The sequence below is a fragment of the Mauremys mutica genome, chromosome 11 (genome assembly GCF_020497125.1).
Source record: "Mauremys mutica isolate MM-2020 ecotype Southern chromosome 11, ASM2049712v1, whole genome shotgun sequence".
Lineage (NCBI taxonomy): Eukaryota > Metazoa > Chordata > Testudines > Geoemydidae > Mauremys > Mauremys mutica.
The window spans coordinates 42,113,724-42,137,319 of NC_059082.1; the positions used below are offsets into that span (position 1 = coordinate 42,113,724).

General features: G+C 42.2%; 1 protein-coding gene across 2 annotated transcripts in view; it reads right to left on the bottom strand.

The window, feature by feature from the left end:
* The window catches only part of MYO9A (myosin IXA), a 480,816-nt gene that overhangs the window by 274,193 nt on the left and 183,027 nt on the right, over positions 1-23,596 (bottom strand). For both annotated transcript variants that reach the window (XM_044979720.1, XM_044979719.1), the window contains exon 3: positions 6,547-6,641. In XM_044979720.1, coding sequence (XP_044835655.1) covers positions 6,547-6,641 — 95 coding nt within the window. The remainder of the gene's footprint in view (positions 1-6,546; positions 6,642-23,596) is intronic.

Sequence of the window (23,596 nt, forward strand, 5' to 3'; positions counted from 1 at the left end):
GAGAAATGCTTCTATTTTCTGAGTAACAGCTTCTCATAGAGTCTTTTCTGCTTTGGTTAAGGATGGATTGCATCCATAAAGAACATAAATGCTCTATTTCTGATGTCCATTCAAATACCAGGCCCTGAGTTGCAGCAGCTCAGAGTGAGGTGCTTGAACCTTCCAGGTAATGTGGGGATGTTGATGGGTGGGTGAACTGAGAGCTTCAGCAGACCCATAAACCAGAACGGATGAGTACCATCAGGATGACCTGAGCACTGTCTTGGTGGATCTTCCATAGAACTTGTAGTATTAATGGGATGGGAGGGAAGACATACCCCAGGTGATTCTTCCATGACATTAGGAGAGGCATCTACCACTGAGACCTTGACCAAGGCTGCTCTGTAGCAGCACAGAGGAAGTTTCCTTTTCTCCCAAAAGACATTCCCCATTGGGCGAAGATATCGCTAAAAACAAAATTATGAACCTCCTATTCATAAATCATGGGAAAATGTCTGCTCAGGCTGTCTGCTAGGTAGTTCTGCATCCCTCGTAAATATGCTGCTGACAGGGTTATGTGATGGCTGATGCACCAACTGCAGAGGGCAACTGCCTCTGCAAAAAGGGAGAGATCTTGCTCCCCTCTGTTTGTTTATATAAAACACCATTGTCATGTTGTCCGACATTATTTGGACATGACTGGATTGGATGAGTGGGAGGAAGGCATCACAGACTCAATGGACTGCCCCGAGTTCTGGTAAATTGCCATGTATTCTAGATTCCAGACACCTTATGCCATATGATCACCCACGTGAGTGCCCCAAACCAAGAGGGAGGCGCTGGTAACAATGGTTGCATCATGAGTCAGTGTCAGGAAAGGGATCCCTACACCTGAACCATTCTCCAGTTTTGTCCACCAGGTGAAAGGATCTAAAACTTTGGTGGAATGGCTTTACAGTTTATGTTGCCTTTATCTGGTGAATACATAGAGAAAAGTCAGGCTGTAGGCCACAAAGAGGAAGCCTGACAAACAGCATCATGTGCCATGTGGTTAAGGAGGGAAAGGAAAGTTTTGTTTGACGTCCTGGGTCTGATGTATGAGCATGCTCATGGCCTGAAACCCCTTGAAAAGTAGATACATTCCTGCTATAGTGGAGTCCAACATCATCCCTTGTGACAGAATACACCCCGGCAGTCATATCCTACACATTATTGTAATAACCTTTCTACAAAGTACGCCTTGTAAGGTATCACTTGAAAATTCTTAATTTGCCGGTCAGTAATATCCCAATAAAATGCATGTGGCAACACTGTATGTGAAATTAACACCACCATACGGGGGACTCTTATAACACATGTTCCAAACCTTCCAGCCCTGCCCAAACAAAAGTTGGCAAGCAGGTGTGTCCTAAACAAAGGAATGTGTGCTCTGCTTAATTTGCATTTAAGCAGTAAACAGAGTCATCAAATAGGAAAGGAAGACAAAGGAAGTTTCAACTGGTGAAAAAAACAGCTGGGAATATCCTTCCACAGAGACTCTTTGGCTTCTAGTTCTCAGCTGGAAATGTTTTTCCAGAGGGGGACTGAAATTCTAAAAATGAAGGACAAACACCCCAAAGCACCCCTCTCTCTCTGCCTATCCCTGCACCCTGAAAAGACAAAGAAAGCAGGTGTTGGACTCGGGGGTGGGGGCGTCCTGACCTGAGAGTTTGGTCAGTTATCTGCTGGTGCATGAGGCAAGAAACTTTGTTTGAATCTATTATAGTTTATTAAATTAGGCACTCGTAAGTATCTTATGTTTATTTTTCTTGTAACCATTTCTGACTTTTATGCCTCATTACTTGTACTCACTTAAAATCTCTCTTTGTAATTAATAAACTTGTTTTATCTAATCCAGTGTGTTCAGACTGAACTGTCTGGTAAATCCATTTGGGGTAGCAAGTTATGTGCATATTGTTCCCTTAAAGGAATAATAGACTTCATATATTTGTACTATCCAGGAAAGGGCTGGGCAGTATAAGACATATGTTTCTGGGAGCAAATTTGGGACTGGGAGAAGTCTGTTGGGGTTACTCTGAGGTAATCTGTAAGGCTGGTAAGAGCCAACGTGTGGCTGGCTGCAGCATACACAGATATACCTGGGAGTGATTTACATCTGGTTGGAGGCTGTTTGTGAACAGCAAGACATTGTAAAGGGCACCACAAGTTACAAGGCAAGGGTGACACAGCTACTCAGTCTGGATTGTAACCTGATATGTCACACCCCTATACAATGTATAAATCTCATGGGGGTCAGATGGAATTTTTTTTGTGGTTGACGCAGACACCTACGGATAGCAGAAGGCTGAGCAGAACACTGTTGCCTGCTGGACTTCCTCATAGGAACTGCCTGTCAAAAGACAGTAGTCGAGGTAAGGGAAGTCTGAAATCCTTCTCTTCACATTGAAGCTGCCATTGCTGAAGAAACCTTTATAAAGACCGTGGGTGCTATAGCTAGACCAAAGGGAAGGACTCTGAATGGTAATGCTCTTCATTGAAGAGAAACCTGAGGAACCTCCCGTGTACTGGGTGGATGTCTATTTGAAAATAGGCATCTCATGTTGAGAGCCATGACCCACGTGTCCTCCTCTAACAAATAAACTGTTGTTAAGGATATATGGAATTTTGGTTTTTGAATGAAACTGTTCAGCTGTCTCAGATTGAGAATTGGCCTGCATCCCCTATTCTTCTTGAGGATCAACTAGTAAGGGGAATCCCTTCCCTTGATGTTGCAGTGGAACCCTTTCTGTAGCTCCCTGGAGAAGGGAGTTCACCTCTTGTCTTAGAATCTCCTCACGAGAACGGTCCCTGAAACAGAACCAGGAAAGGAGTTTGTGGGTATGAAGTATCAGAAACCCAATCAGATAGCCATGAATAATTTTTAATACCCATTTGTCTATAGTTAGCGCCCTCCAATTTTTGGCAAATCGGTAAGGCAACCTCTGAATATCAGAGGAGAGGAATGAATTAGCATCGATAAATGGATGCAGGTCTCGACAGTCCTGTAAAAAAAAAACAAAGCCTTTACTTGGGGGTTAGAGTATGATGTGGCGGTGGATGATACAGAGGCTGGGTTACTGGGTCTATAAACTGTCTCCTGCATAGTGGCTCTTGAGGACATTGGTGGATAAATGGCTGAGGAGGTGGTCTTGCCCTACACCCTTGTCTCTAGTAGTTTCTCTTGGGGCAGGGGTATAAATGCTCAGCGAGTGAAGTGTTGTTCTCAAGTCTTTGAGAAATTGAAGAGACTCATCTATCTTCTTATAGAATAGGTTGATTGCTTTGAAACAGATCTTGGATGGTACTCTGCGCCTCTCCAGGAAACCTGAGGGTTACAATCACAAGTCTCTCCCCATAACAATGGAAATAACCACCCCCCTAGACACAGTATCTGCTGCATGCACCACAGCTTAGAGGGAAGTTTTGGCCATTAATTGGCCCTTATCCTAGTCTAAGGCCCGGAAGCAGGCCTTACCCCCCTCAGGGAGCTTGTCCTTAAATTCCAAAATCTTATTAGGAAAATCTTATTTGGCCAAGGCGGCCAGATAATTTGAAATCCTGAACTGAAGGGAGGTGGAAGAGAAGACCTTTCTCCCTAAAAGAACACAAGCAACTCAACCTTTACCAGAGGGAGTAGCCTTTAGGTGCTGTTGCTTGGACCATGCTGTGGCCACCTTCACCACCAAGAGTTCGGCAGTGGATGAGGGAACCCGCCCCTCCTCCCGCCGGTGGGACCAAGCAGCACTTCTCAGCCCTCTTAGGGGTGGCAGCACAAGAAGCAGGAGTGTGACAAACTGTTTTTGCTGGGTTCATGTTGGCCTCATTAATGGAGAGGGCCACTCCACTGGGACCAGAAGGTTGCAAAATGTCTAGTAAACTGTGCTGAGGCTCCTGGCCTTCCTCAAGCTGAATCTGTACCTCTGAACCCACCTGTGCATAAGCTCTTGATATTGTTTAAAGTCATCTGATGGAGACTGAGAAGATGGAGTAACCGTCTCACCCAGTGAAGACAATGAGCTTGGCTCCTAGAACTGTCAGAACCAGTTCACCTTCCACTTCTGAATATTCTGATGGGGCTGATTGTGGGTGTCTGTTCTTATGTCTGGACAATGGCAAATAGAACTCCTGAACTGATTCCAGGTGTCTAGTGTAGGGTTCCCATGGCCCCCAATGTTGTCAGTAGAAAGGATCAAATGGCAGAGGACGACGACATGGCATAGGGCACTACCTGTCTCTTGGGCAATCATATATGGTGGGAGGTCAGAACCCTGATCTTTTGGGGTATCTGACTCATGCCACCTCCATCCAATGCCACAGAGAATCCTGAGAGGCCTCAGCCTCGTCCAAAGAGAAAGCTAGATACCTTATCTCTGGCAGAACCGACAGTACTGATGGTTGCACCTCAAGGCTGGCAGGTGGGACAGGAAAAGGATGCTGCCTTGTCAGGATAGTCTCTTTCTCTGGTATATCCATGTACTGGAATAGAGATGGTTCTGATGGGAGTGGAGAATGCAGATAAGAGCAAAGATGTCCTCTGAGGACAGGCAACTCTTTGATGACCCTGGGATACCAGGAGAGTCCATTGGCAGAGCTGTTGGAACCAGAGCTTCCCTGGTCATTGTGGCAATCAGCTTGCCCCATGGGTGTCACTACCAGTACTGCATCAGCTCTGGAAATGGATGGGAGCACCAAGAGCTGTTTATCCCAAACCTTCATCATCAGAGCCATTGTCAGAACAGTTGGAAACATATCCTTGCACGCCTCCTTCTCCTGTTCAGAAAATGTACTTGGGCCTAAGTCCTTAGCACCCATGTGCGCTAGCTCTCCCAACTTTAACAGGGTCAGGGAGGTATCTGTTCTCTTTGGGGCCGTTTTTGATGAAGACGGCTTGTCCTTATGTCTATGAAAGTGCCCTTTGCTCTCATGTGAAGACTTCTCCTTAGGCTTAACATCTTGGCTTCTGTTCCTGAGCTCGAGTTCAGAGAGGCACTGCCTGCTTGGTCAGACCTATGTACAGGGGGCGCTCCCTGGCCCACGTCTGACTGGGGCTTCATCATCTTCTCCATGAGATGTTTTCTGAGTCTCAGCTCCTGACACTCATGAGTTCTGGGGGGGGAAAAGAGTGGCAGATGCTGTACTTGGTAGAAATATGAGCCTCATCTCATGAGCACTAAAGGCAATGTTGATGTTTGTCACTCACTGAAAAGAAGCAAGGGCAGGAAACACTACTTTTGAACCCTAGGACCCTGGGCATAATTCCAAGCTTCTTGTGGGGGTGGGGAGAGTCTCTGCGTGGGAAAGAAATGGAGGGAAAAAACACTAGCTCCACTATCTGCCTGTGTAGACTATACTATAAAAACTATTAAAATTAACTATTTATAATATCTTACAGCAATGATGCAGTAAAAAAGAGGCTGAGGACACCAAAGATTCCAACTCAGACCATGCAATGGTAAGAAGGAACTGAAGAGGCGTCAGCCCACACCACCTTTTATGCCCTCAGTTTGGAGCATGAGGAGACCTACAGCACATGTGTGAGCCAACAGATATTGCTTGCAAAAAATTCTGGACTGAGTCACATGGTGCGAAAGTGTATCTCACATGTGGAATACACATAAGGACTATCACTCAAAGAAGGAATCGCTATTCTCAAAGCTGTACTATTAATCAACAGATGCCACTAGTGCACAGCAGAGAGGTATCATGAAAAGGTGCTACATAAATTGATGGTGTAGTTAAGGAGGTGGCCATGTTTCTTTTAGCTTTATTCAAAATAAAAGGGGAAATTTATCCTTTTTCTGACACTGCAACCCTCTAATTATAATAGAGAAGGATGCTTGAGTTTAATTTAAGTGAATATTTTAAAATAGAAGAATCTCAACATTAAAAAAATGGACTTATTGCTGAACTGCTTGTTTAAAACAAAAATAAATAATAAAGAAGGTAAGCAAGTTGGGAGTGATGTGAAAAATTGCCTACAAAGGTTGGAAAGTAGTGGCTTGACTTTCAGATGTGTTGACTGCCCACAACTGTCTCTGAAGTAAGTGGGAGCTGTGGGTTCTCAGCCCCTCTGAAAATCAGGCAATAAAGTATGACATTATTTTGCTGGGAAACAAAAACAAAACAATACAGTGATATAGTATCTACAGAAAATAAATGATAAAACAAACCAATACATTTTCTTATAAGAATGAAGAGAAGAAATATGGTTACATTTTCATCACAGGGGTTTAACTTATGCAATTCCCTTAGACTAAATCCCTGTGAGTCACGAGTCTAAAAGGGGACACTGTTGAAAATGTACACTTAAGCTTCTTTACCAATAAACATCTGTTCATAACAGGTAAACTCTGCTTATATCCCCACATAAGTAGCTGTAAAATAAGAAAGCTGGCCAATATAACCTTCTAGGCCACGTATTATATGGATATTTTCAGTCTGTTTACATTCATGTTGTGCAGGTAAGAATATCACTACATACAATACACCCATGTTCAAAACCCTTAACTGCTGCTGATTGCCACTTACCCTCGCACAGTGCCTGTTTCCTGGTAATTCACTTGAATAAACTTGCCAAAGCGACTGGAGTTGTTATTATGCGCTGTCTTTGCATTTCCAAAAGCCTGTCATAATAAAGAGAAGATGTTATCATTGTGTTTCAGAAGATATAAGCTGCATATATCCTACTTACATGCACATTACAGGCTTGCTTTTGGGACTTGGCTGTCATTGCACAAATAATGATAAAAACCTGGGGAAGGGTGGCTGAATGATTTAATAGATTTAATGCTTCTCACTGAACCTCAGGGGTTTACATCCATGTTTACATCCAACTTAAGATCTTAAGTAGAAAGCAGCCGTATGACAGTTTCATACAACAAAACCATCATATGCCATTATAAACCTCTACTGTGAGAAAAATCAATGCTCAGCTAGAGTGAAACGTACTACTTTCCTAATGCAGTAGAGGCCAGTCCCAAAAGTATTGGCTGAAATAATTTAGAAGGTCCACACACGGATGTTTGCACTGATGCTTCCTAAATTACCCTTTGAATAAACAGGAATTCAGTTTCTGGATAGATTTTTACTCTTACACAATTCATTAGCAATAGTCTACACTAATCTATCGCTATCTAGATTTTAAAAGTTAAAGTTTGTTATGCTTCTATTTTCCCTCTTAGGTTGCAAAATGCTTGATATTACAGGTCTGCACCTACATCTACTGCATCTCTCCCACCTATTTTCATGAAATACTGACCTAGTTACTGAAACGTTAATTTGGTGATAGATACTGATGAGAGTAGTTCTGGTTCAGTAAAGACTCCCCAGCCGATATGATCAGAAAACTAAGCTGTTTCTAACCAGTGCAGCTGTTCCTAAGTTATTAGGCCAGGGGGAACAGTAGAGCTGGCCTCTAGTAACACAGGATTATCCTGAAAAGCGGAGCCTGGAGTTTAACCATGGCTATTCAAAGCAAGAAGGAGCCGGATGAGTCCCAATAAAATAGAAACAAATAGTTCTCTGACTGTGGGTACTGGCTCAAAATCACATATTGCAACAAAACAATCCTCTTAAGTCTGCAGTTATGTTTTGCATATATTTTGGTTCTAATCAAATCACTGAAGCAAGAAACGTGAATGCCCATTATCACATGCAGTATTAAATCCAGTAAGTCCACTATGAGGCATATATATTAATGTCATAATAACTGGCTTACTTGTTTTTCAAATGTGAACACATGGAAGATGTTAAAATTCAATTTGATCCATGTTAATTTTCCACAGATCACTAAAACAAAGTTCTACAATTACAGAAGCAAGTTGTGCTAGTATATACATGGGAATCAGTTTTATGTGTGATCTGGTGAAAACTCTGTGTTTCATAGATTCATGGACTCCACAGCCACAAGGGAACATTGTGATCATCTAGTCTGACATCCTGTATAATACAAGCCATAGAATTTCCCCAAAAAGAATTCCTAGAATAGATCTTTTAGAAAAACATTGTGTGTGTGCGCGTGAGAGAGAGAGAGAGAGGATGGTCGCCTCCCTCCTTTTATACACAAGGCCATCTTACGGCAGGTCTACACTACGGGGGAAAATCGATATAAGATACGCAACTTCAGCTACGTGAATAACGTAGCTGAAGTCGAAGTATCTTATATTGAATTACCTACCGTCCTCACGGCGCGGGATCAATGTCCGCGGCTCCCCATGTCGACTTCGCTTACCGCCGTTCGGGTTGGTGGAGTTACGGAGTCGACGGGAGCGCATTCGGGGATCGATATATCACGTCTAGATGAGACGCGATATATCGATCCCCGAGAAATCGATTGCTACCCGCCGATACGGTGGGTAGTGAAGACGTACCCTTAGATTGCTCCAAACAGTCCTGCCACACAAAAATGATACTGCTGCAGTAGTCTGTATATACTGTCCCTTTAAAATTATCAAATGAAAGTTCCACATACATTTTCGCCTCAAAGAATAAAAACACTGTATGCATTTTCTACCTTTTCTACCAAATTCTGAAGCAACCAATCTGAGAATGCACAGAAGGTAACTTTATTTCCATGTCATGAATCAACAAGCTACTGATTTACTTTTTTAGGTCACCTCATAACTAGCTTTGATTTTCAAGGAATGCTCTTTTGGTTCAGAGCTGATCACTTCAATACAATCCTCTGCCAAGGTTTATGATAGAAACTAGTAAGAAAAATGTGTGAGGTGAATAGTTATAAATGCAGGATTTTAAAACACTGCCTCAATGGCAAGTTGACTCAGTATTCCTTAACTTTCATTACCTTAAGCACTGTATTAAAAGCTATATTGTATCCAGCCTGCTTTGCAGTTCTAAATAAAACAATGGGATTTTTTTTTCAGGCTAGAATTTGGGACAGAACGAGAACTCTCACCTGAAATAAAGAAAATATCATTTGAAATTGTGAACATATTTTTCACTGGTGTAGATGGAAAAAATCCAAAAGACAAACTGAATTTTAAGAAGCATGCTAAACAAATACCACTACCCAAACAATGAGAGAAGGATGCTTTGAACCAGGACTGTAATGGAGAGGAGGGAGAGAAATGCATGTCTAATTAATGTTATGAGTAGCAGTAAGTTACATAATAATACACTCTCTCTCTCTTTGCAGCAGTTCATGAATCTACTAATGAATAGCTTTTCTTGTCTTTTTAAGAACATGTTGACGAGCAACACAAAAAGAGACCGCAACATGGTCTAGAGTGGATAGCTCACTGGACAGGAAATCAGGAAATCTGGTTTCTATTTTTGGCACTGTCAATGACCTTTATGTGACCTTGGACAAGTCACTTCATCGCTCTAGTCCTGTCTCCTCTCCCACCCTTTGTCTGTTTTATCTATTCACACTATAAACTCTTTGGGGCAGGGACTGACTCTCCCTCTGTTTTGGTACAGTGTCTAGCACAGTGGTTCTCAAAGTTTTGTACTGGTGACCCCTTTCACATAGCAAGCCTCTTAGTGTGACCTCCCCTTATCAATTAAAAACGTTTTAATATATTTAACACCATTATAAATGCTGGAGGCAAAGCGGGGTTTGGGGTGGAGACTGATAGCTTGCGACCCCGCCCCCCTCCCCATGCAATAACCTTGCAACCCTCTGAGGGGTCCAGATCCCCAGTTTGAGAACCCCTATTCTAGCACAACAGGGTTCAAAATCTAAGTACAAACATGCCAGTCACCACTCCACGGTTAAACTAAGTTTTGCATTTACACAAATAAATTATATTAAGAATAAGAAACAAAACTGAAATACTATATCAATTTTTCAACAATGGAATTTACTGCTTGGTTATTTTTTATCTAAATGAAGCTAGAGATAGATTTGAAAGAATACTAATCAGAAATGGACATTCCAAGGTTACAGTGCAGAAATTCTCCTTTATTTAAACTATTATATACATGAGTTGAACCATAGTCGCATGCATCCGACGAAGTGGGTATTCACCCACGAAAGCTCGTGCTCCAAAACATCTGTTAGTCTATAAGGTGCCACAGGACTCTTTGCTGCTTTTACAGATCCAGACTAACACAGCTACCCCTCTGATACATGAGTTCAAGGATTTACCTATGTTCTTCAATTTGTCTTACCCTAATAGCTCAGACAAAAGCTAGAGCAGTTCAGAAGTGCAGAGCAAGAGTACCAGTCTAATAAGCAGCATGTGTTTCTATTCCATGTCAGTCAGCACATTGCCCCAGGTGTCCTCTGAATAAAACCAATAAACTTGGAACAATAATTCTGTGTTTGGAATATGGCTTGAATATTATTAATAATAAATATTTAAGTACATTTAATTTTATGAACCTTTTCTGGAATAGGATTGAAATTAAAGGCCACAAAACCCATATGCTAAGTGACTGAAACAAACTTTGTTTAAAACAAATTGGTATTATTCACTTAAGGGAGTTTGCATCAGCAAGCAACAATATAAAAAAAACAGCCACATGGCAAGCCAGTCTTACTCTGTCACCCTTTCATGTTTCTTTAAAAAAATTAACCAAATACCAGTACTATTGAGGTTTTATGATCAGTTGGTTTTCTAGTTTTCTGTACTGTATTGTATTGAAACGATTAGATCATTGTTTCAGAGAGAGAAATTAAGTCTATTTCTTATTATTGTTATTTAGGAAGGGTTCTATCCAGTAGTAAGTCAGCCTACTGGCTCAAGGAAACTACAACTATAGGAGATGCTCCCCCAATCAGACAGGGTACAGTACTTCTTCCTGTCCCCTTTCCACAAGCCTTGTCATATATTCTTGGTGTACTCCAAATCAGAAGCAAGGAAATTATGTTGAGGGTTGCACTGAGCAGCTCTGGAAGTCTTCCAGTATCTTAAGGGCAGAAATTTCTATTCTGTTTGGCAGGCGTAGTCAAAGAAAAATTCTCAAAGACCAGCAGGTCTCAGAAGCTGAGACTCTCATTTCTGAGAACGGTCAAAGGAAAAAATTAACCACCTCACATACCTCCTCTGCAAATGTCCGTTTTTGTAAGCCTATTATTAGACTGAAGATGAGAGACCTCTTCACTTCCCCGCATAATCCACCACCTCTGCAGGTTATTTTCTTTACAAAAACCATCCCATATGTTGGGCAGAAGCCCACCCGCCTCCCCATAGGCAGATGTAGCAGTCACAGTCACTAGGAATGCAGTAAGCTTCCTTAGGTTGTGTGTTCTCATGTAGGGAATAGAGGTATTGACTAAGTATAGGGAGTTGTGAGAGTTGGAGTTGTGAGCTGCATGAATTCTCCATCTTCATAAGCTGTGGGCTTCATGACATTTTTCTTTTGGCTTTACACAGCAGGCCAACCAGTCTTATGACCTGAGAGTCCATGGAAATGATTATAGGTAATATTACCTATTATGGGACCTGTGATATCAATTTTTCATATTTTCTGTATTACTCCTTTATATATGAGAGATCTTCATATATCTTAGGGCAGAGACATTCTGAAAATACAGTTACCAACTAGCTAAAAAGAACAGTAGAGAGTTAACTTGAGGTGATTTAATTTTTTTTTTGTTTAATTTACGAGGTCTCTTTAAAAGAGTGATTAGGTTATAAAAAGTCCTATTAAGGCACCTTATACATGAGCAAGTCTAGATATATTTGAACTGTACACTGTGTTCTTGTAAAGCCAGTAAGATTATATGAAATGTAACAGTACCGCCTTGGAAAAGCGTGAATAAACTATAACTATTTCACTAAAACAAATTCTGTTCTGTCCATATTATTTCCCTCTGCTAACTGATTGGTGCAAGGCTGTGATTGCTTATTGGCAAAACTCCATAAAGAGCATTCCTAAAATTCTAGGCAAGGCCAGAGCTTTTACTGGCCAGGGCTCAACATTTTGAAGAAAAAAAATTAAATACTCCTCTGTATGAGCAATACATCCAGTCTGGACTAGACACTGATTCAAGAATTCCAAAAATTTAGCTCCAGACAAGTAATGGTTTCGCTCCTCTAAGTTCCTACCACATTTTTAAACAGAAAGTTATTTTGATTGGGCTGGAATTGACTTTAAAGTATATTAAATCTTAAAAGCTGTGTTAGGTCATTTGAAAAGGTTTACAAAAAAAAAGCAATATTGTCAACCTGAAATGTTCAAAAATCATGATTCTGGTCACAAAAAAGCATTAAATTGATATTAAATAGCATGAGATCTAAAAAAAAAGTTTGGGGTTCTTTTTTATTGCCTTGGGGTTTTGAGTCTTTATGGTTCATGTTTTGAAACTTTTCCCCCACAACCAGGAGTAAAAAATTACTATTTTAAATAAAAGATGAGATTCTCATATAATCACATGATTCCAGAAGCTGGGGCTTTAAGAAAAAAAAATATATAATGGGACTTACACTAAAAACTGCAAGAGTTGGACTTGCAAAAAAAATCTACCAAGGTACCTGAATCATTGAAAAAATGGATGACCTTTTGGAAAACACTGATGAAAGAGTCAAAGATCAATACATGCACATTTGAGATTCCTCCCATACTCTATTCCATTGACCCCATCAGTTCTGCTTTCTCTCCTCCATTACTCCCCTGCTAATCCTTACCCTCAAATGCCTCTCAGTCTCTCATTGTCCTTTGGCTCCTTCTTCTCACAATACATATATATGACTTGGTCTTCTATATCCTCGAAATACCTTATCCTTCCACCCTACCTGCTTCTCAACTACAGACCCATCTATGCATAGATTTCCTCCCATTCAACTCTGCCTTTAATTCCTTCCAATCTGGCTTCCACCCACCTCAACTCTACTGAACCCACTCTTGCTAAATTCTCTAGTGTCCTCTTTCTGGCTAAATCTCAAAGCCGCCACTCCCCAACCCTATGTTGTTTTTGACAACATCTATCCTCTCCTTCACATATTACCCTTCTTGGGCTTTTGAGATACTTTTCTCTCCTGGTTTTTCTCCTACCTCTCTCACTATCCTTCAGCATCTCTTTCAATGGGACCATCACCCCTCTCTAACCTGGGATAACCCAAAATTCTGTTATTGACCCTTTTTCCATGTGGTCAGGACTTCAGTTCTGTATCTCATCTGAAATCTCAAGACCTCCAAGCACTAGAAGAGACCTCTGGAATCTCTCCTTTCCCTAACAGCATTCATTTCTATGAATTACAGGTTGCAAAATATCAGAACTCTATTTTGTTAATTCAGAGCCTGAAACCAGTGAAATTTGTGTGGGAAAAGGGGACAAACTATGGGAATGTACCCAGTCTCCCAGAAGTGAGTATAGGAGGGAAGAAAAACAGAAAGACAGAAAGAAAAAAAGAGAAAGGGAAATGGAAATATAACATTAAAGGAATGGTCAGCAAGAAAAGAACAAGAAGTTCAGTAAAGAGCCAGAGCCAAAGCCAAGCAGCTGATCAACAATGTCTGTGCCAGGAAATACTGAAAAGACTATGTAGGAACTTTTTGGCTTTAAAACATGTTATTAATGACTTTTATTAAGACAATTTCAGTGGAGAGGGTGAATGCCAGACTGGAGAGGGTGAAGAAGAAAGCTGAAGGAGGCTTTATTACATCATGTCAAGCGATTTCTGAGGCTGAATCTTGTATCATAAGTTCTTTTTTGCACACAGTGTGGGTGCACTAAGACATCAGTGAAAAAGTAAAGTTTTTCATGTAATAGAACAAGTAAGTGCCAGCACTGACTTCCCTAGCTATCATTACAGCACATGAAACTCAAAAATATAATGTACTGAAACACAAAATAAATTGTTCACACTATTAACTTATGAGAATGAATGAAGCTTGTATACTGGAATTATTATCATCGTCATTATTTAAAGCAGAGGTGGGCAAACTACAGCCCACGGGCCGGATCTGGACTGTGGGCTGTTTTAAACCAGTCCTTGAGTTCCCACTGGGGAACAGGGTCTGGGGCTTGCCCTGCTCCAGTCCCGCGGGAAGCAGGGTTGGGGGGCCGCTCCACGCAGCTCCTGGAAACCACAGCATGGCCCCACTCTGGCGCTCCAGCTGGGGAGCAGGGTCGGGGGCAACTCCATGAGGCTCCCAGAAGTCACGCCATGGCCCCACTTTGGTGCTCCAGATTGGGAGCAGGGTCCGGGGCTGTTCCACGTGACTCCCGGAAGCAGTGGCATGGCCCCCCTCTGGCTCCTATGCACTTCAATGGTCCTGCTCCAATGGCTCCCTCCAGCATTCCAAAGGGGGCTATGGGGGCAGTGCCTGTGGAAGGGGCTGCATGCAGAGCCGCCTGGCCACGCTTCTGCATAGGAACCAGAGAAGGGACACACTGCTGCTTCTGGGAGCTGCTTGAGGTAAGTGTCGCCCAGAGTCTGCACCCCGAGCGTCTCCCCATGCCCCAACCTCCTGCCTCAGCCCTGATCCCCCTCCTGCCCTCCAAACCCCTTAAATCACAGCCCAGAGCCCCCTTCTGCACCCCGAACCTCAGAGCCCACACCCCCAGCTGGAGCCTGCACCCCCCACTCCACCCCGCATCCCTCTCCTCCGCCGCAGCCTCCTTCCACACCCTGAACTCCTATTTTCTGGGCCTACCCCAGAGCCTGAACCCCCAACCAGAGCCCTTACCCCCTCCCGCACCCCAACCCCAATTTTGTGAGCATTCATGGCTCGCCATACAATTTCTATTCCCAGATGTGGCCCTTGGGCCAAAAAGTTTGCCCACCCCTGATTTATAATGTAGTATAGGGCCTACTGGCCCTAAACCTAAACCAGGACCCTGTTGTGCTATAGAGCTCTCTCCTGTCGGGATAGAGTGGCTAGACAAGAGATCTTACAGCGGTGCAGCTGCATTGGTACAGCTACAGCCACTCCACTGTAAGGTATGCAGTGTAGCTCCTCTGTCATCAGGAGAGAGCTCTCCTGATGACAAAAGAAAACGATCACCAACAAAGGGTGGTAGCTTCATCGCCAGGAGAGCATCTCCTGCTGATGAAGCACTGTCCACACTGGCACTTTTTGTCATTAAAACTTTTGCCATTCAGGGTTGTGTTTTTTTCACACCCCTGAGCGGCAAAAGTTTTAAATGATAGACATAGCCTTAGTCTCTGCAGCCCTGATGGATGCCCTGAGAGAGGCTTTAATTGAAGCTGGAAAAAGCACACAAAGACCTAAAAGAAAATCTCTTGCCACCATTTATTCCTTTTGTATCTGATGTCATTTTGACATTGTTTGGGAAAATACATGTTTAAACCAGCATATCTTGCAGCACACTCTGAAACTGGTGGGTGAGACCTAAACAAATTTGTCCCTTAAGTGTGGGTATTTAACTGAAAACACCCTTACTTCTGCCTCTCACAAGATGAAATCTGGGCTTCATAAAAGTGTTCCAAAAAGTATACTTGATGGTGTACAGACCGTGTCACTGAGGTTACTGGGGAACCAGTTTAGTCATGGCTCTAAGGGTATGTTTACACTGCAATTAAAAACCTGCGGCTGGCCCCTGGCAGCTGACTTGGCCTAAAAGGCTATTTAATTGCAGTTTAGACATTTGGACTTGGGCTGGAGTCCAGGCTCTAGGACCCTGCAAAACGGAAGGGTCCCAGAGCTCAGGCTCAGGCTAACAAGGAACTTTTGCGCTGTTGCAGACTCTCAAATTCAAATATAACATTATAGCAGTTTTCAAACTTCAGATTGTAAAGTTTGCAATTGTACTGCAGGATCTTAAATTTCAATCTGTTCTCTGCAGATTCACTAAGAGATTATTAGACTCTTTCCTATCCCTATACTAGTAAAATTTCCTGAACATTTATTCAAGTTAAAGGAATTAGACAGAGATCTCTAGAAATATATATTCTACTTTTTAACTATTAAAATAAAGAAATCTAAATTCTTGTAATTACAGCATTCTCCATAGCAGCATTGAACAAAAACCCCCACAAACTATGTTAAAATGAAAAATTTTAATTGTTGAAGAGGAAAATGTAATAAGAGGCCCTTAGCATAGCTTTTAAAGAAATTCACATTAGGTCAGCATGATCAGCCCTGTACTAAGTCAACAGAATTCCTTCCAAATCAAAATAGCCTTTACATTATTCTTGCCATGAACAGCATGTTATTCAGAGGCACTTCCTGTGGCCCTTTCAGACTTGCATATGGTAAAGTACGTGTGTCATGGCACAAAAACACTTTGGGTATTTATCCTAGTAGCCTATACCTATTATTATGATACATATCTTGTTAAAATCATTAAGACAGTTTAAACTATGTCCCTGGGCTCACAAGACTCATGAGACGCTTATATATACAACTGAAATATTCAGTAAAATTTAGGTCATTTGAGACAGAATCTCAATGGGTTAAGCCAGTATTTATTTTTAAGGAAAACTGAAAAAGCATAACTTAAAAAAAAAGTTCTGTGTGGTCAAGAAATAACAGTGAGGATCTAGTTCATGCTGACCAATTAAGTTCAAAGGCTGAAACCTCATTCCTTACTCTCGTGTGCTAAGACGTTTCATCTCTCTCAGCAGCTGATGATTTTATGTACCAAGGACAGTGGCTGAAAGATATTAAGCATGGTCTACACTAAAGAGTTAGGTCAACATAAGGCAGCTTAAATCAACCTAATTATGTCAGTGTACAGACCACAGCCTTGCTCCCGCCGGTGTCAGTACCCTAGTATACCAACATAACCCCTCCACCTCCATGAGAGGCACAGGGTTTATATCAGTGTAGTTAGGACGACGCAGTGTCCATGTAGTGCCTTACATCGGCTGTTGGCTGTCCGTTGTCATTCTTGTCAATTTCATGGCTCCATACTGGAGCCATAAAACTGACAAAAAAGCCATGGGGCGGGTAAGAGGCTCCAGCAAGCCTGGCTGCCCCAGTTCCCCACTCCCAACCCAGCTGCAGCCCAACCGTAGCCATCCAGTTCCCAGCCCAGTTGCTGCCCAGGCTGCATCCATCCGGCTCCTCACTCTCAGCTGCGCTACTGCCTGGAGGCTCCTTGCAGGGAGCTCTGGTACTGCAGGGAGTCCCTTAGGCTCCCCACTCCCCACCACCAGAGCCCAACTGCCCCACGGGCTCTTGGCTCCCTGTTCCCTGCTGCAGTCAGGCTCCCAGCAGGGAGCCGAGAGCCTTGGTGCAATTGCCGGGTTCCCTGTGGGGAGCACGGAGCCGAGATCCTGGCTGGGGGGTGGGAAGAGCTAGGGGGAGGGAAGCAGGGAGCCGAGAGCCTGGGAGGGCAGCTGGGCTCCCAGAAGCGAGCTGCATATGGAGCAGCAAGCCCAGGTTCTCAGCCCCCACCCCCACCGACTGCTCCTCTTAAGTCAGTGAAGATGCACACCACCAACAGACGTGGGGGGAAGTGTGGACATGAACCACCACAGTAATTACTGTGGTTGTAAGTTGACCTAATATAGGTCAACTTAACTTTCTAGTATAGATATGCCCTAATACAAATTAACATCGTCAAACCAGTCTACATGTGCTGCAATATCAAGGGGGAAAAAAGGGGTTCTTTCTAAGGCTCGGTCTACACTAGATTTACACCAGTATAACTGTTGCTCAGGGACGTGAAAAATCCACACTTGTAAGTGATGCAGTTATATCAACCTACACCACAGTGTAGACACCACTATGTCAACATAGGGCTTCTCTTGTCGACATAGCTACCAGCTCTCATGGAGGTGGATTAACTATGCTGATGGAAGAACTTCTCCCATTGGCACAGAAACATCTTTACTTAAGCAATGCAGGATTTTAAGTGTAGACTGACCTAATGATGGAGCTACCGCCTTAACTTTTAATTTCCAGCTACTGTTTTTTCTTTTTCTTTCTTTTTTTTTTTTTTTTTGAAGTGTTGATTTAAAAAAAATTCCATGAAAGTTCAGATTTCACCAGGCCATTAGAAGGCATGTGTTCAGTCTGAGGATTCTCTTCATGCTAAAGTTCAAGTTTATGTTCCAACACACTGAAGTGCTAGAGTTGTCAAGCAGGGTTGTTAAACAAGGGTTAGTAATCACAACAAGGGTATTTTTTCCACTCTTTATACTCAAAAGTGACAACTAATTTTGTTCATTAGAAAAATTCATCCCTAAACACTGACCCCACCTGAAAAATTTCAGCCTATAAGGTGATACAGTAGTTTGATAAGTTGTAAGCCACAGAAAAGGTCTTTTAGAATGGAAATACCTAGGCAACCTTACACCTGCATGCATCATTACACACACTACCTGTACACAGGGGTGGGGGGGAAAATCAATCACTGAAATACAAGAAGATTTATTAGAACCAACTTGATGGTGATTTTGTCCATTCTATTGGGTCAGTACAATACTGTTCTCTATAGTATTGTCATAAGCCAGTAGATGGCACCTAAGTGTGAGCAGCCAAGTCCTGGATGATCAATGACCGAGAGGGGGCAAGAAGCCAGAGGCTTCCAGCTAGTTGGGAACAGCACCATCTTTGTGGGAGGGAATGGTAGAGAGGGGGGCACTGGTGGAAGGAAGAAGGGCTGGGTTGCCTTGGATGCGGGTGTGAGTGAGCCTGGGGAACAGGACCATGATGGACACTGCTTGACTGCGATTACTGACCACTTTGGTTGAAGACTTGCATGTGTCCTCAGGGAAGATGAAGTAGCCAAAGAGCAGTGGAGGCCAGAGGTCCAGACCAAGCAGACAGCAAGCAGCGCACCTTACCAGGCTAGTGCATCTCAGCTTTGTGTGTAACACCAGTACCACTGGTGATTAAAGACCTTAGCTGGCAAGTCATGGTTTTGGGCACCTCCAGGATAGGGGAAGGAATTGTTCTTTTTGTTTGTTTATTTTAACTGTTTCACAGGTGCTCTTTAATTCCCATCAGTCCCCCAGCCCCTTTTGGCCTGTACCTATTCCCTTGCCTAATATTCTTGCACTGTATATAAATGGTCTCAGAACTCATCTATGTGCAACTGGGTTTGGTGTCAGGATCTCCAGATTTATATAAGCAAAGGGGTCTGTGTGTGACCCAAAGAGAAACAGGTGCAGGCATGCTACCTTAAGATATCTACCAGCACAGAGAAAGGGGGTATTTGGTAGAGTATATTCCAGTATTTACTGATTCTGCTTTGCCAATATCTCTAACAATATACAATACTACAATAAATAAAATGTCTACATTTTAAAAACAATATGTGCTATAAAGGTTGCTATATAATACAAGATAAATTGCCTCTTGGTAACAATCAACACAGAGCACCCCTATACATTTATATTCCTCTTGTTGTGACAGCATTTTTCATTACAGCTACAATACGATACTGAAAAACACTCAATTAACAGGCAAATCCTTAATGCAACTTTATCACGTCAAACTTCCTGTATGTTATCACAAAGGCATAAGAGTCTGATTGATTATAAGCTACTGGTACACAACACTTACAAAGAATAATTTTGGCCTGACCTTATAAATTGACTCTGTGTAGGACCACCACACATGAGGAATAGGCTGCTCCTTTCCACTTCCATAAAAACAGGTATTTCTTCCTCTGTTGCTACAATTACACTCAGTTTTGTAAGTAGTGAGAACATCATAGAAGAACTGGTTGCACGAAATAACGTTGGATTGAATTATCATATGTTGATTCAGTTTAAATTAAATGGAAGGATAATTCAAAGCCAGGTCATCAACTATGGGTTTTTTAATTTCAGATGGGGAGATCTGAGGAAATTAATGGAATTATTTAAAGAAATCAACTATATTGAAGACCTCAAGGAGTTAAATATGAAGGAAATTTGAAATTTCTAGAAATCAATCATAGAAAAGCCATCTGAAATTTGCATCCCAAATAAGGAAAAAATTGTGTAGGAAAATGCTACAGGCTCTACTCATGGAGGAAATCTGTGCCACTGTGCGCACTCATAATTCGTGTGCCGTGCATTCCCCCCCCCCCCCCCGGAGAAAATAACTTCTGCCAGAAAGCTGCTGCAGTTCCGCCTTTTCCCACTTGGGGTTGCTGTGGTGCTCGAACAGAGCAGCCGCTTCCGGGTCAGGAGGAATTTTCCGCCAGGTCAGACTGAAAGTGACCTTGGGGCTGTCTTCCTCTGCAGTGTGGGGGTACAGGTCCTATGCCAGGATTATCTGGGTATATCTCACTTAATTTTCCCTACCACTGCAGGAGACTCAGGCACTGGTGCACCTCACTCCACCCACAAGCTCTCCCAGATGCACATAACAGTCTAGTCTCCTGTGGGCTACAACAATACTTTGATTTAATTTTGATTGTTGGGTTCAGCATGTGGGTGCTAGTGGCCTGTGATACACAGGAGGTGAGACTAGATTATCTGGTGGTCCCTTCTGGGTTTAAACTTTAATATTTTAATTAGAAATAAAAGAGTTTAAGGCCGTCTACTCACGAATAGTCCAAGAAGTAGGCCTTGAGGAGGTTTTCCACCCACAACCTGTAGTTGTCTGCCTTGTTGTTTCCGAGAAAATTTATTGCCACTAACTGGAAGGCTTTCCATGCCGTCTTTTCCTTGCCACGCAGTGCATGGTCAAATGCATCATCTCGAAGAAGTTCACGAATCTGAGGACCAACAAAGACACCTTCCTTTATCTTAGCTTCACTTAACCTTGGAAATTTTCCACGGAGGTACTTGAAAGCTGCTTGTGTTTTGTCAATGGCCTTGACAAAGTTCTTCATCAGACCCAGCTTGATGTGTAAGGGTGGTAACAAAATCTTCCTTGATTCAACAAGTGGTGGATGCTGAACACTTTTCCTCCCAGGCTCCAATGACTGTCGGAGTGGCCAATCTTTCTTGATGTAGTGGGAATCTCTTGCACGACTATCCCATTCGCAGAGAAAACAGCAGTACTTTGTGTATCCAGTCTGCAGACCAAGCAAGAGAGCAACAACCTTCAAATCGCCACAAAGCTGCCACTGATGTTGGTCATAGCTTATGCACCTCAAAAGTTGTTTCATGTTGTCATAGGTTTCCTTCATATGGACTGCATGACCAACTGGAATTGATGGCAAAACATTGCCATTATGCAGTAAAACAGCTTTAAGACTCGTCTTCGATGAATCAATGAACAGTCTCCACTCATCTGGATCATGAACGATGTTGAGGGCTGCCATCACACCATCGATGTTGTTGCAGGCTACAAGATCAACTTCCATGAAGAAGAATGGGACAAGATCCTTTTGACGGTCACGGAACATGGAAACCCTAACATCACCTGCCAGGAGATTCCACTGCTGTAGTCTGGAGCCCAACAGCTCTGCCTTACTCTTGGGTAGTTCCAAATCCCTGACAAGGTCATTCAGTTCACCTTGTGTTATGAGGTGTGGTTCAGAGGAGGAGGATGGGAGAAAATGTGGGTCCTGTGACATTGATGGCTCAGGACCAGAAGTTTCATCCTCTTCCTCTTCCTCGTCTGACTCAAGTGAGAATGATTCTGGTGCATCAGGAACCGGCAGTCCTTCTCCATGGGGTACTGGGTGTATAGCTGATGGAATGTTTGGATAATGCACAGTCCGCTTTTTCTTCTTTGACACACCTTTCCCAACTGGAGGCACCATGCAGAAGTAACAATTGCTGGTATGATCTGTTGGCTCTCTCCAAATCATTGGCACTGCAAAAGGCACAGATTTCCTTTTCCTGTTCAACCACTGGCAAAGATTTGTTGCACAAGTGTTGCAGCATGTGTGTGGGGCCCACCTCTTGTCCTAATCTCCAATTTTGCAGCCAAAATAAAGGTGATAGGCTTTCTTAACCATAGTGGTTATACTGCGCTTTTGTGATGCAAAAGTCACTTCACCACAAACATAGCAGAAGTTATCTGCACTGTTCACACAAGTACGAGGCATCTCTGCTCACTTTGGCTAAACAGAAATGTGTCCCTTTGCAAAATCAAACACTGACAAATAAGAGAGCACGACACTGTATGATTTCTAGAGCTCATATAGGGCAATTTGTTCAGCAGAGTGATGTAAGCTTCGTTATGATTGCATCATCCATGACTTCTAGGAATAACATGATGCAATTCATATCATGTATGACGCAATACCAGCTTCAGATTGCATCATTCATTGTTTTGCCTAAAAAGCAAGTACTGTCCAAACCCAGTCATAGATTTATTCATAGATCCAGTCAAAGATGTATTTTAGTCATTTCTGGTTTAAATTGAGGTCCCTTCCCTTTATAACTCACTTATCCTCCGCTATTCCCAAGTCAAGGGTCGTATATACTGACCCAATAGCATAACTTGAAAACTAGAGCCAATCAACAATTTTAAGCATCATTTTCGTTCTCAGTGACCCAGAATTAGTAAAGTTTGACTACATTTATTTCAGAAGCATTTTGGCTGTAGAGCAGTGTAACCAGTCCCTATGCTTTTCTGCTCTACAGAAAGTGAAACTTACTCATGAAGACATGTTAAATTTTCCCTGTAGTGACATGATGAAGGGAGAAAAATAAAAAAAAGAATGTGTCTTTAATAATCAGTTCAATCTAGTATGAGACCACAAGAATTAATATGTATTAAGCATAATTGTATGATTACTGCATGGCATCACTACATGGCAGTTAAAGTTGTTTGGGTCCCTTCACTATGCAATTCCAAACCTCAGCATGTTTGAATTTCTTTTAAATTTAGCTTCAATTTTGAACACCTGAATTTCCTGGGTTTATAAATGCTTGTTTTGGGGAATAATTACAATATACCTGTAAAGTTTTGTACCCTAAACTACTGACACACTTGTATGAATGCTTGCGTGCAAGTGAGAGCACATAAGAGTTACAGAATGAAACATTTTAAATGGATAAACTATTCATTAGTGTTGTAGCTTAATGTTTGTAGTGGTAGCATCATGCAGAAGACGGTTTAGCTCTGGATTTTTTCCTAACTATTTTCTTTCATGTTCCTGGAGGGTTCATATTCCTCCACATCACCTATTCCTGAGGGCAGGCAGCTACAGTTTAATTCACTGGAACAGGGCCTACAGGAATGATAGGGAGCCATCTGGTTAACATCCTGCCAGCAACAAAAGACAATTCTATATCAATCCCCCTCTTAGAAGAGAAATTTTAAGGCATCTCTCAGTTATTTGTTTTCTGTAACATCAAACCGCTATATTCTCTTTCCTGAAAGTATGACAAAATCACATCACAATAAAACAAGTAATGTAAATGCTCAATCCATGTTTCAAGAAAACAAAGCAGTATATAGCACTGAAAAGGTGTTCAATCTCATCTATACTGCTTTCAAGGAATAAATTCTACTCAACGTGAATTTCTTTTTTCAAACATTAGCTAGCTCTCTTTTTTCACTAAAGCTGCGCAAGTTCCATGAGAAATCCCATTAAAATGAATTAAAGACTGAGGAGCTTTTCAGGACTATCAGTCTGCCACAATACTACACTAGTGCGGTGCTGCTACAGGTGCCATCTTTCAGAGATGGCACTTCTGGTCAATAAAGACACCACGGGACTTTTTGTAAGAGACTTTATCTTAATCCTGGAATCCTGGCCATATTCCAACTCTGTAATTATATTTTGCTGACAAAAATTACAATCACTTAGTGATTCAACATTAAGAAAAATAAAATGAGCAAGCTAACTTTATGCAGA